This window comes from Numida meleagris, chromosome 19 (genome assembly GCF_002078875.1).
Source record: "Numida meleagris isolate 19003 breed g44 Domestic line chromosome 19, NumMel1.0, whole genome shotgun sequence".
NCBI lineage: Eukaryota > Metazoa > Chordata > Aves > Galliformes > Numididae > Numida > Numida meleagris.
Genome location: NC_034427.1, coordinates 5,968,025 through 5,980,670, shown reverse-complemented (window position 1 = coordinate 5,980,670; position 12,646 = coordinate 5,968,025). Strand labels below are relative to the sequence as shown.

The following is a 12,646-nucleotide window of genomic DNA, read 5'->3' as shown; positions in this document are numbered from 1 at the left end:
ATGTTCTAAGTCTCCTGAACGAAAGCACACCAGTAGCAACTATACTGTCCTGTTATTGATCTCTTCCTGGAGATAGTCACCTATTTATATCTGGTTCTTTGCCCTGCAGAAGGAGGAGCGTATCATGCTGGAAGACATCCAGGTCACTCTGACAGAACTGGACAAAGTTGCCTTCTATTTTAAGCAGCTGGATGAAAGTCTTGTAGCAAGTGAGTCCTCTCAGTTTCTTTTAAAGTCTTTTTCTTGTTTCATGGCTTACCATCCTCCATGATTCTAAATCTAACAGATCATGTCAGGCCTGGAGGGTACTGAGCAGCATGTTCAGTGATTTGGAGCTATGGTCTGTGCCACAGCACCTTACCTGTGTGATTTTTACATGCAGGGAGATAAGACAGATGATGAGCAGATCCTGACGGATGTTTGTAATTCACCTCACTACCAACGGTGTAAGGACTGCCCCTCACTAGCTCACATCCTCTGTGTCACCCTGCTGACTCTCTTTCCATGTGTATTAACTACAAGATGCCAGGAAACAAGATGGGATGTCGATTATTAACCATGTTTATTGTATTACTGAGCAGGATATTTCAGAACTTACTTTCTCTCAATAAAGCCTCTCCCTTATTAGTTTGATGGTGGAGATATGAAATGTCAATAGATGATCTAACAAACTCAGGCAGCAGTGGTTTCAAATTTCTCCCACTGTGCTAATGCAGCAAGTGTTTAATCTTTATGTTTATTTCTGCAGATACTCATGTCTTCTACCACATCGAAGGAAGTCGTCAGGCCTTGAAGGTTATCTTTTATCTTGACAGCTACTACTTCTCCAAACTGCCTTCTCGGTTTCAGAATGGAGGAAGCCTGAAACTACACACGGTGCTATTTACAAAAGGTGTCTATGAAAAGATTTCTTAGAAAAATAAGCTAACTGATGATAGCAAAAGATTCAAAATAAAGAATGACCATCAAACTCTTCATGTAGCTGAAAACTACAGATATATTTAAGAAGCAGATAGTTCTATTCTGGGACACTCCTAGCGAATGTTAGAGATTCGAATAAGACACAGTTATGAGAACATGATATGCCTGCTTGGGGCTTTTTTATGTCTTCCTGTAAAGCTTCAGGTCATAAAGTCATATTGGGCTATATATGGACAATCTGATCTAGTATGGTATCAGGAGCTGCTCCCAGGCTATAGACAAGTCTTTTTAGAAGCATGCACTGTAACAGAACCATCCAGGATGGACATGAAGAAATGCTGACTAGATTAGCAAACATTCACACCAAAATATACTACAGGAAATTTCCATCAGGGGTATATTAATGGGCAGTAATAAGCCTTGACATGGTCCAACAGTCATTTGCAGAGCAGTGAAATGATGTAGAGATAAATAAGTAAAACCTTATTACATTTTACATTTAACACAGTAACATTTTAGTAAAATGTTTTCTCTTTTAGCTCTAGAGAGCATGGAGGGGCAATCACAACCAGCTGGCTCATCTCTAGAAGAACTTCCACAGCAAATTAATGGTCTCTCTCTTGAAAAAGTGCAGCAATACTACCGTAAACTCAGGTATTTAATACTTCTCCCTTACCTTAAAAGATGCTGAAAAGAGTGCTTGCTCCTTGCTAAAGACATTAAAACTAATGAAAAAAAATCCCACTCCTGCTGATCTCCTGTACAAACACAATTCTTGGAGATCCTCATTCTTCCCACACTTAACCTTGTTCTGAAGCAGGGCACTGTACAGGATGAGATTCCTATCGGATTTGACTTCAGAAGTTTGAGCAGAGCTAAAATTACAGTAATACAGCATTTCAGAGATATTTCAGTACAGACTATATGAGTTTCTGCAACAAAATTGTTCAATAAGAAAGCACCTCTTGAAGTACAAGACTTCTCTCATAGTCTTCTCAGAAGTTTTATATAAGCACACATACGTGCTTGAAATGAGACTTGCTGATTAATGTAGCTCTTGCTGGTCTTTTCGCAGGACATTTTATCTAGAGAGATCAAACTTGCCCACTGATTCCAATACTACTGCAGTGAAGATTGACCAGGTACTGTTATTGGTTTTATCTCTTCATGAATTGGTCTCTTAAACCCAACTCCTGGGGTAGTGATACAGCAAACCTGTACAAACTCAAATGTAATTTAAAATAATTCCCTGCCCTAAAGAAGTGATGTGAATTTCTCTGGGGCTTTTGTTTGAAGGAGAGTGTGGGTAACTGGGGTTGACACAAACCCTTTAACTTAGGCACTAGTAAGACTTCATATTGCTCTGTCTCCTTCTAAATGGGGTATCTGATGTTAGACACAATGAATTCATTCTTCTCTCCCACAGATGTATAAAAATGAACATTCACTTTACAAATTAAATTTTATTCACAATTATAGAAGAAAATACCAGGACAATAGTCCCAGCATCTCAGCTAGAGGCAGTCTAACTAAGGCAGGTGACATGGGAATATGTGCATGTAAGGCAGTAAGTACTACTGCAGTGAAAACAAATCAGACCATCATTGTAATATACACTGTAAATAATCTAAGTGATTTGCGATAACTGCAAAAAATTGCCCCACACCTAAATCATAGTTTGCATTTTTCCACTTTCAAGTATATATTACTGTGCAGCAGTCACTTGTGTAGATTAAAGATAGTGTGCCTAGAGACAGGATAAATAATTGTACATTTACAACTGAGGGAGTACATGTGCCACTGATGTTTTTGTTATTTTTGTTGCTTTGTTTAGCTTATTCGCCCTATTAATGCAATGGATGAGCTTTGCAGGCTGATGAAGTCCTTCATTAACACGAAGCCCACCCCATCAGGATACTCGAGCAGTAACACATCAGGAGCTGGCCTGCTTCCTATATCCTCTGAGCTCTGTTACCGACTTGGAGCCTGTCAGATTACCATGTGTGGCACTGGGATGCAGAGGTGAGATTTTAAAAACCTACACGTTAGTGTCGCAATGAAAATTTTGGTCTTTTCTAGAGAATTGAGCAATATATTTGATTCAGTTTAAATCAATAGCAAGGTGGATGCTAAGTGACTATAATAAGGATGTAAATCTTTAGGGGAGGCTGAGACTTTTAATAGTTCTGTTAATAATTAGTTTTGATGCAAACTTTGTTTCAGTGCATCAACCAATGCAATTCACTAAATGAGTTCATTGCATAACTTTCAGTCAACACTGTCTTCAGTCACACACTAAAAACGTAAGAAGTTGCTCAGAATAAGATTTATAATCTTGGAGCATGCAAGAGTTGGTTCTGATCATGCCCCTGTTGTTCAAGTGAAAAAAGAAAAGACGTATCTGTGAATGTCATAGAATCACCAAGGTTGGAAAAGACCTCCAACATTACCCAGCCCAACTGTCCACCTACCATCAATATTTCCCCACTAAACCATGTCCCTTAGTACAACATCTAAACGCTTCTTGAATATCTCCAGGGACAGTGACTCCACCACTTCCCTGGGCAGCCTGTGCCAGTGCCTGCCCACTCTTTCAGAGAAGAAATTTTTCCTAACATCCAATCTCAATCTCCCCTGGCGCAACTTGAGGCCATTCCCTTTTGTCTTATCGCTAGTTACATAGGAGAAGAGGCTGACCCCCACCTTGCCACAAGCTCCTTTCAGGTAGCTGAAGAGAGCTATAAGGTGTCCCCTGAGCCACCTGTTCTCTAGACTGCACCATCCCAGTTCTCTCGGCCACTCCTCATAAGACTTGTGCTCCAGACCTTTCACCAGCTTCACTGCCCTTCTCCAGACACGCTCCATATCCTAACAGAAATTAATGCCGAAGAGCATTATAATGCCAAAATAATGCTGAAGAGTGAAACATAACCTCATGGTAACTATGCTGGAGACTTGAACAACTGCAGGAACCAAGTGTAAAGAGACTGAAAATGCAGGACTAAAGCTCATTTTATAGTTTTCTAAGTGGAAAAAGCTAAGTAGTAGATAAAAAAAAGCTAGCTAATAGAATCCATACTTAATAAATAAGTGTCCTATACATGTCTTTATATACGTTTTTAAATACGATCTATGATTTAGTACCACTTGTTCCCATGTTCAGAAGTACATTAAGTGTGTCCCTGGAGCAAGCAGCCATACTGGCTCGAAGTCATGGACTTTTGCCTAAGTGTATCATGCAAGCTACAGACATCATGAGAAAACAAGTAAGTACTAGGATTTGTGTGTCTACTGCAAGCCACTAGCTTTATTCCAGTAACATTGCAATAATAGTAAAAACACCTATTTATTTCAGCATGGCATTGTATTTTGTTCACTATGAACTCATATAGCTGATCTTTTATTAGTGTCTTAATAGCTACACATCTTTGACACAACAGATTAACTTTTGCATGTACAGCCATTTACAGCAATTATATGCTTCAGTATGCATTATTTAAAGTGTGTGCCTTGATTGTTAGAAAGTAGTCTAGCTAGTACACTTAAGACAATTTCTGCACGTACAAAAATCAAAACTCTCAATCAGTGTTAAACTGTAGAAACTCCCTAGTGGTAGACAACAGTGCTTGTAAAGTGCTTTGGGATTAATTTTACCTTTTCAGTAAACACAGATGACTAATGTATCTACCAATAGATTCCAACTTTTCTAAAAGTAGTTAATGGATTCTCAGATAGAAAACATACTCCTATTACACTATTTTCCCCTAAGGATCGGATGCTTTATCAATATCATCAGTACCATAAATTCTTTGTTTCTTTAGGGACCAAGGGTTGAAATCTCTGCCAAGAATCTGAAAGTGATGGACCAAATGCCGCAGTGTGCACCTCGGTAGGTTATTATGTATTATGCATGTTATCTGAATGCTAGTTTTATGTTTCTGTAACACTTGTGCAGATTCTGTTGGAACCAAAGATCTCCTTAGAAGCAATAGCAGGAAAAAAAAAAAAAAGTCATGTTCTCCTTTCTCACTGTACTAATTTAAGTACACTGTAGCTTGATAAGCTCAGCCTGTTACAATTTGCATATCATTAACTTCAAAAGTTTCTGCATTTTCTGAAAAAAAAAATCACTGAACAGAAAGAATGGTCTTTTTTGGACCACTGCTATCAGTTGATACTGCTAGTGATTGACAGCCAGCTGTGGAATACTGAGAGAGAAAAATTCCTGAATGGTAAATCTGATGGCAGGTATGCAAAGACAATTCATGAGCCAGTACTTTGGCTACGGTCCTATTACGTGCTTAGAATATCTTGACTGCTTATTTATGGAAGAACAGATTTCAGAGAATCATAGAATTATCCAGGTTGGAAAAGTCCTTCAAAACAGTAAGAGAGAAAAGAATTATCTTTAATAAACTGTAACACAGCATTTTCATACAATGCTCATAACAAACCATCATGATGATGATTTATTTGTACAGAATCAGTTGGTAGAAATATCAGAGAAACTTCTGCTTCTGCTCTTGTTAATGGTGTTTTTTACATGAGGCACACAGAACAGTTTCAGCATGCAGAAAAGATCCCGTAAAGTCTTTGCCATCCCTTCAGATAGAGCTGTCTGCTGCTCAAAATACTTATGGGGAATTATTTTAAACTTTAGAGACTGTGATGATATTTACTGTAACAGTGTGGCTTTGGTTTGTTTTCTCAGAGCCTTTAAAGTGAAAAATACCTGGCGTTTGCCACCTTGTCTTTCTGTTGGTTTGCAAGTGTTATTTTGAAAAGGAATCCAGAAAATAGTCTAGGTTGGCTCCTGTGCCACATCCCCAGTGTCATGCATCAGCACGCTAGCAGTATGGTTATTTTGCCTTGTTAATGACCTACATTACTTCGGTTCCACTTTAATGACCATAACAACATGCTGCATTTAAAAATGACCAGCTTTACAGACAAATATGAGACGTTTCTCTGCTCTGGTATACACTCTAAATTCCAGGACTATTCACTTGGATTATTTCAGGGTAATAAAGTTCAGATACATGTGTACCTCCTGGGTTCCACTGTTGTAATTTGAAATAAAGCTGAGCAGATTTAAAGGCAGACCCAGTGAACTGCTGATTTTCAGTATAACATTTCCTAGTGTTCAGTTTGTCAAGCTCTGTAATAGCAGTCTTGAAAGAGAAGTTGTAAAAGACCCATTTACTAGACTGTACTTAAATGTAACATAGAGAAAGCCAAGAAAAGAATTGCTGAAGTCCCAAATTGGGCCAAAGTTAAAAAGGAGCGGTACAGTGTTTCAAATAGCATTTAAACAATGATTGTAAATACTGTAGTTAATAAATCACTAGAGTCACTTTTATATTTGCAATTATGAAAAATAAAAATAGTGGTACTCTCGATACTGGGTTGCATCTAAGACTTGCAGAATGATAAAAGCTAAATTTAATACACTATGCCAGTAACTTTGTTATCTTTCTTATGACATTTAATACCACGCTCTTAATCTGCCTTAAAGACTCTACAGGCTGTGCCAGCCACCTACAGATGGGGATTTATAAACGTGACAGAGGCACCTACATTGTAGCACAACTAAACCATCCACCAACAAGCAGCCCTGTCTGAGGACCCACGCTAACCGACGCTATGGCGCTGAAACAAGAGGAGGAGACTGCGCTCTGCCTTAGCAGGAGATGAACCTGCTGGACCCAGGCACCAGCAATCTGCCTCCGAAGTCCTGCAGCACATGCAGGGATTCTTGTATTTCTTTGACCTCTTGAAGAAATTCTTGAAGCAAACACCACGGGACTAAGACGGAAGTTACTGCCACGTGGTGGATGCCTGGAACAGTGACAGTTTTGCATCAAGAAAGCGCAGTTTTACTGATAACACGTTTGTGCTGCCACTTAAAAGCCGTGGACTTGAAGATATGGGTTGGTTAAGAAAATCCTGGATGACACCTCTCTCTCTCCCTGTACTGTATCTGGCATCCATTTAATTGCCAGCATAATTTTGGTCAGTGGCCTTGAACGGTAGCCTCATAAACACCACTTTTTAACGTACTGACCTGCACTTTGGATCAACAAATAGCACAATCAATGGTTTTTTTCAGATACGAACATAAAGAATTTCTTCTGGAGTCATTTTCCACTTCAGCCCAGCGACAACCAACCTCTCTATGCTGCAGAGTATACATTCCATACTACTTCTTACCATTACTTCATTTTACTTACTGTAGCCTTCAGGTTTGGGATTAACTCTTTTTACTAATGCCCTACTATGTACTCTGGAAATACAGTAACAATTAAGGGGAGAGATTGGAGTGAAAGATTTTAGAGAAACTTTACAAAGGAAAAATACAGTCTTAGAATCTGATTATTTGAACAGATGTAGTTTTAAAAAACCTGGTCAGAAGAACTATACTTATTTATGTGGAGTGGAATATGTGTTTTGGATCATGTTATTATATATACAAGATTTAAATAAAAACTATATTAAAATGGGACCAATATGCTGGCAATTACACAGCTACTCCCAGTTTACTGAAAAGAAATCTACATTATTTAAAATCGTTCAATATTTAAGTAGTCTTTAATACAGTTATTAAGATGTATTAGGGATGCTTTTAAGTTAAAAGAAAAAAAAGGAATCATGTATATAATGTACTTTATTTTTTCTTGTTTGAAAAATTGTTTTCCACACTGTCAGTATTATCCTAAGCACGGTAATTTTTTCCAAATTACTGGCTGAAACTCATGAAACACGGCAGCAGTCTCAGGACAGAAATAGTGATATTTTAGAGTGAGTGCCTTAATACGACCACCCATCTGTAACAAATTTCAGTTGTAGCAGGTGTCAGTAGGACAGTGTATAGGACATTCACCATTCCTTTGTTTCTCCACAGTCTCATTTAGAACAGTTCATTGTTAGGAAATGCAGAAGCGCTTTGCAGTGATGTATATTCTAGAAAATAAAGGCTTGGGATTTTTTATTTGTGAGATCGTTTGGTTTTTAGCTGGCTTAATCTTAACAAAGCCCAACCAATTCAAATCTTAAAATTAGAGACTTTCAAGGTGGATATGAAGTTCTTTTAAATTTTCTAATCCATACATCAGCACAAAACAGCTTAGGACAAGTTTGAGGAGGCAAGTTCTCAGCCTTGTCTCTGAATTCTTGAAGTATTTTTTTCTTGACTCACAGATTACAGTAATTTGGGATAAGGAACATCTTTGTTTAATTTCTCGCTTCTAAGTATTTCCTCTGACCTACAGTAATCTGCTGCAGGGAACTAGGGCAGCCCAGCGTTAGCCAGCTGTCAGATAGAGGAGCCTGTTCCTAGAGTAGCCATTCTGTACTGCAGTAAGATGAGCAAAGCATTATTTCAGTGCACTTTCTTTCTTTTTTCCTCTTTCTTTTCCCTTTCAATTCTGCAAGAGTTATTCACACCATTTACTGCTTGAAGAAGAAATGGATGTTTCTTTACTGAATCATCAACTTAAAATGTACTTAGTATTAATCGAAATAAGAACTGTAGGAACACCCACATGTAAAATGAACACTTAAAGCCCAGATCCTCGCTTTGTCTACATCAGTTCTGTGCAGCAGAACTGCAGCAGTTTATATAGCCTGGTGAGGATCACTGCCCTCATTTATGCAGTCATTGTAGACATGAAAGATGCATAGGGGAGCATCTAAGGGCATTTACTCTATGCACTGTTTTACAATGAAATGTACATGTTATTCTCATTGAAAACATGATAGCATTTTTATTATTAAAAGTTGATTTATATTATAAATCAAGAGAATATGATCTTATTTTTCTGTTATACCCCTTGTTTCCTTAGTGCTTTATGTTTTGTTTAACAGTTTCAGTTCCATCTGATATTTGTATGGAGCTATGAGGGGTCAGAAGTTCAACCTTTAAGGGAAAAGTTGCTTTCAGCATCAGCTTGAACAGGCAGTGTAATGCTCAACTCTTCCTGTTTGTGCAGCATGGGCTACAGATGTGGTTTCACTGCAGACTTCACATTAAAGTAGAAAAGAAAACCTGTTTTGATGCTGTCAGATCGCAACGTTGGAATTTAGAGCTGGAAAAAAATGATTCAAGTGGGAAAAAAAGAAGGCAATGTACAAATGGATCTGCAAGTTAAAAGAGTGGATTAGGTCTACAGAATTTCCATGGCTAAAAGCAAAGAATGAATCAGGTTCGCCACAACCAAGCAAGTGGGGATTTCAAAGATCTGGAGCATCTGATATGCTGCCATGTGGAAAACTAGATTGAGATGGAGAAAATGGAAACTCACAGCATGATTATGAGGTGTGTAAGCAGCTGGCTAAAGGAAAGAAGGAAAGACCGAAAAGAAAGTGGGGGTTGGGTGGCAGTGGCAAGCGGAATTTCTTACGTATAAGTCTTGCAACTGAATAGGTTTAACATTTTCATGAATCACTGAAGCACAGGTACTACGAGCCTGGGACTGATGAGAAGTTGAGAAGCACTATTCTAGAGAAGGGTCAGGATAGACAAAAAAAAAAAAAAAAACCTAGAAGACTTGGAAGAGAAGTTTGAATGGGATAAGATGTTAGAGTACAAATAGTAGCTCATGCAGTTGAAAATTGAAGTGTTTTGCTATATTTCTTGCTAGCTGATAACAAAAAAGAGCCCGGTTATAGAGTTTGTCCCAAGACAACTCAGATTCAGTATGATAAAAGCTCATAATATGATAAAAGCTGAGCCTGCTGCCCGAGACAGATTTTCTATTGAGGAGAACTACTGAAGCCGCTGTGCAAAGGCCTGGTGGGCTCCTGCCAGACAGCTGCATACAGTTACAGACACCAAACCATTAAGTGAAATTGCAGTAGCTAGATGAGAAAATACTGAAATGCCATCGATACAATATACTGTATTGGATTGGATACAATTCTGCAAGGTAAGACCAGAGGAATCTGATACACTTCTGTCTAAGGCTAAAAAAGTATCTGATGCCTTTATAAAAAGGTAATCATAAGAAAAGAAAATTTAATCTAATAAATACAGCCACAAGGAGAAAAAGGAGTACAAGCAATTAGAGATAACCCTTGGTGGAAAATTGTTCTGAACCCGAGAAAATCTTTTCTTCCAATCAGGCTCTGACAAAAATGCCCACAAAAACAACATAAACCAAAAGAAAGCCCCATCACTTCTATAAAGCTGTTTATAAAGCTTATAAAGAACTGTAAGCAGCAGTACCTACACTAACAGGAATGTATCTGCAGGTGGGTCAAGAAGGCATTTCCCAATCCAGCTGTGTTTGGCTGCACGAGCTGTGTTTGTCTATGACAGAAGATGGAAATGGTTCCCACTCTGCCCTGTTTTGTCCATGACATTTGCAAAGCAGAAAGTTTTTCCAAAACCAATCCTAGCTATCTTTTAGCATTACACATTTTCATATTCCTTTATTCATTTACAGACCAAATTACTAGGATTTATATATTAGAAGCCATAGGTTCAGACAAGTGTCCTGCGTTTCCTTTCAGAATAAAGAAACATTGGGGAAAAAAAAAAAAAGACTCAAGCCAGGCTCTGGCAAATCCTTTCATCTCTGTCAAATTTTCTTATCAGTAATTAGTGCTAGAGAGCTCGCTTGTCCATTATTTGGGAATATTTTGAGAACTAATTATTTATGGTTCTAAAGTGATTTGAAGATATGAAAGAATAGGTGATGACAATAAGAATTTCAATTCTATTTCAAAATAACTTGAAACACTCTTACTTCCTTAGCAGCACACACAATACAATCCCAGTCATAACACGTGGCATTGTAAGTACCAGGTGCAGCTTCTAAGCATCTGGCCTAAAAACCTGTTACCCTTGTAAAAGGGTGAAAAAAGAACAAACAACTTACAAACCCAGCTTCTTCACAAAAGCATAGCACGTAGGCTAACTGATAAAGTATCAGAGATTAATGAAATCATCCAGTACAGTTTGTATATAAAACTAGTATTGTGTAGCACTGCAGTGATAGAATATGAAGTTCAAATTGAGATAAATCCTCAGGAGTTATTAACCTTAATGGGGAAGAAAGGCTTTCCAACAGCAATTTTTTCCTTCTTTGTAGAGTGAGAACCCCGGCTTTGATAAGCACCATTGCTATACCACTGGGGTCTCACCCTTCTCTATGCATAAATCCATTGCTTCCTGTTAAATAACATGGTGCAATAGCAGTTTTGATGGTGCTGTCACAGTATTGCTAGGCCACATCGCTAAAGGAGGCTTTCTGTTTAACAGAAACAAAAGAAATCCTAGTGTCCTTAAGACATGGGTTGGAGCACTCTGTCTCACTGTGCCCAATTTCTTTTGCTACACTGAGCAATTCACTTTTCTTTCCCCCATTTGGGGAGGGAACTAGGTAACTGTTGTCACTGGCATTGTGAAGAGTCAAAGAAGAACTGTAAACTGTTTTGAAAAGTGACAGTGCTTTACATATACACTGTAGAAATGGAAAGCTGGATAGAAAAAAAAGGATAAAGATCGTAAGGATACATACAGAAACCGCTCAGAACGACAGGTTTGCTTTCTATAGTTAGCCTATCAGATGTTTCTAGGTGAGCTAAGACTTGTCTAGAAAATGAAAATCACTGCACTCGTCCAATGCAGAACACATAAGTTCTTGAAGAGGACAAAGGACTTCTGAAAGACCTTCTATTCTCACACTTTACACAAAGCACAGGAATGGCTGCACTACTCTGACCATAGATTAGACCAAATTTAAAAGGCTATTGAAAGTTAACTGGTGATCAACTGTAGGAGCACAAGTAAGATTGCTAGAGCATTCCGGCATTTACAGCTCATTTTGCACCTAAGATCAATTACCTCATCTAGGCAGGGAGGGCAATGCTGAAATGACACAAGTTGTACAGTATGCTTTTGCATAAAACAGACCTTTACATGGTTTTAGGAAAGTGTTCCAGAGATGATATTTTTATACCAGTTTATAGGACTGGCATTTTCAAATGTTTTGTAAAGAGAAAAAAATGTACAGAATATTTGAGAGTTGTTTTCCAATTATGTTTGAGGGATTCTAGTATACTAATAGTGTTATATTTTTCTTCATGTTCTGTATTTTTAACTAAGCACATGTATCCTGCATTAAGATAAAATTCTTAATATAATTTGTTCAACCTTTTGTGTTGTATTGTCAAATCCACGTTGTCATTTTAGTATTACTCCTCTGTGTGTGTTTGGTATACTTCATGCTCTGTGTCAATCACAGCTGAAATGTCTTAATGATGGACAAGGATGGTCACAATGATGGATCTTCTATCGGAGAGGATTCCGAGCACTCCTTTTGGGTCTGGGAGGTTGAAAGATAGCCAAACGAGGGACATTTCTGTTGGTTTTAAAAATTACTTGGGCTATTGCTGTTGCAGCAGAACCTTTTGGACTTCACAGAGAGGGAGAAAGTAAATGGAGAACTGTATTTTAAGGTCAAGTCCATTTTGTTTTATGGGACATGGGACAATTAAAAGAGTTCTTTCCTGCTGTGTGTGAACTGCATTGTGTCTTTATAGGTCATGGAGTAAAGAACTTGATCTCATTCCCTTCTTCTGAGAACAGAGACAAAAACTGGAGCCAAGAAAATGCGTTACTGCCGTTAATCCCCCCGGCTGAGAATGTGATATTTTGTTTGAGTCTAAGAACAATCCTGAGTCCTCTCTTGGGGTATTAAACTCAGATTTGTATTCAGAACAT

The 12,646-nt window shown here is 38.2% G+C and overlaps 1 protein-coding gene across 3 annotated transcripts in view; it reads left to right on the top strand.

Annotated features, from left to right (window-relative positions):
• The window catches only part of PREX1 (phosphatidylinositol-3,4,5-trisphosphate dependent Rac exchange factor 1), a 153,343-nt gene extending 140,905 nt beyond the window's left edge, over positions 1–12,438 (top strand). For all 3 annotated transcript variants that reach the window (XM_021416450.1, XM_021416449.1, XM_021416448.1), the window contains exons 33-40: positions 110–209; positions 749–892; positions 1,461–1,575; positions 1,997–2,063; positions 2,756–2,943; positions 4,085–4,187; positions 4,743–4,810; positions 6,437–12,438. In XM_021416450.1, coding sequence (XP_021272125.1) covers positions 110–209; positions 749–892; positions 1,461–1,575; positions 1,997–2,063; positions 2,756–2,943; positions 4,085–4,187; positions 4,743–4,810; positions 6,437–6,479 — 828 coding nt within the window. In that variant the 3' untranslated portion in view covers positions 6,480–12,438. The remainder of the gene's footprint in view (positions 1–109; positions 210–748; positions 893–1,460; positions 1,576–1,996; positions 2,064–2,755; positions 2,944–4,084; positions 4,188–4,742; positions 4,811–6,436) is intronic.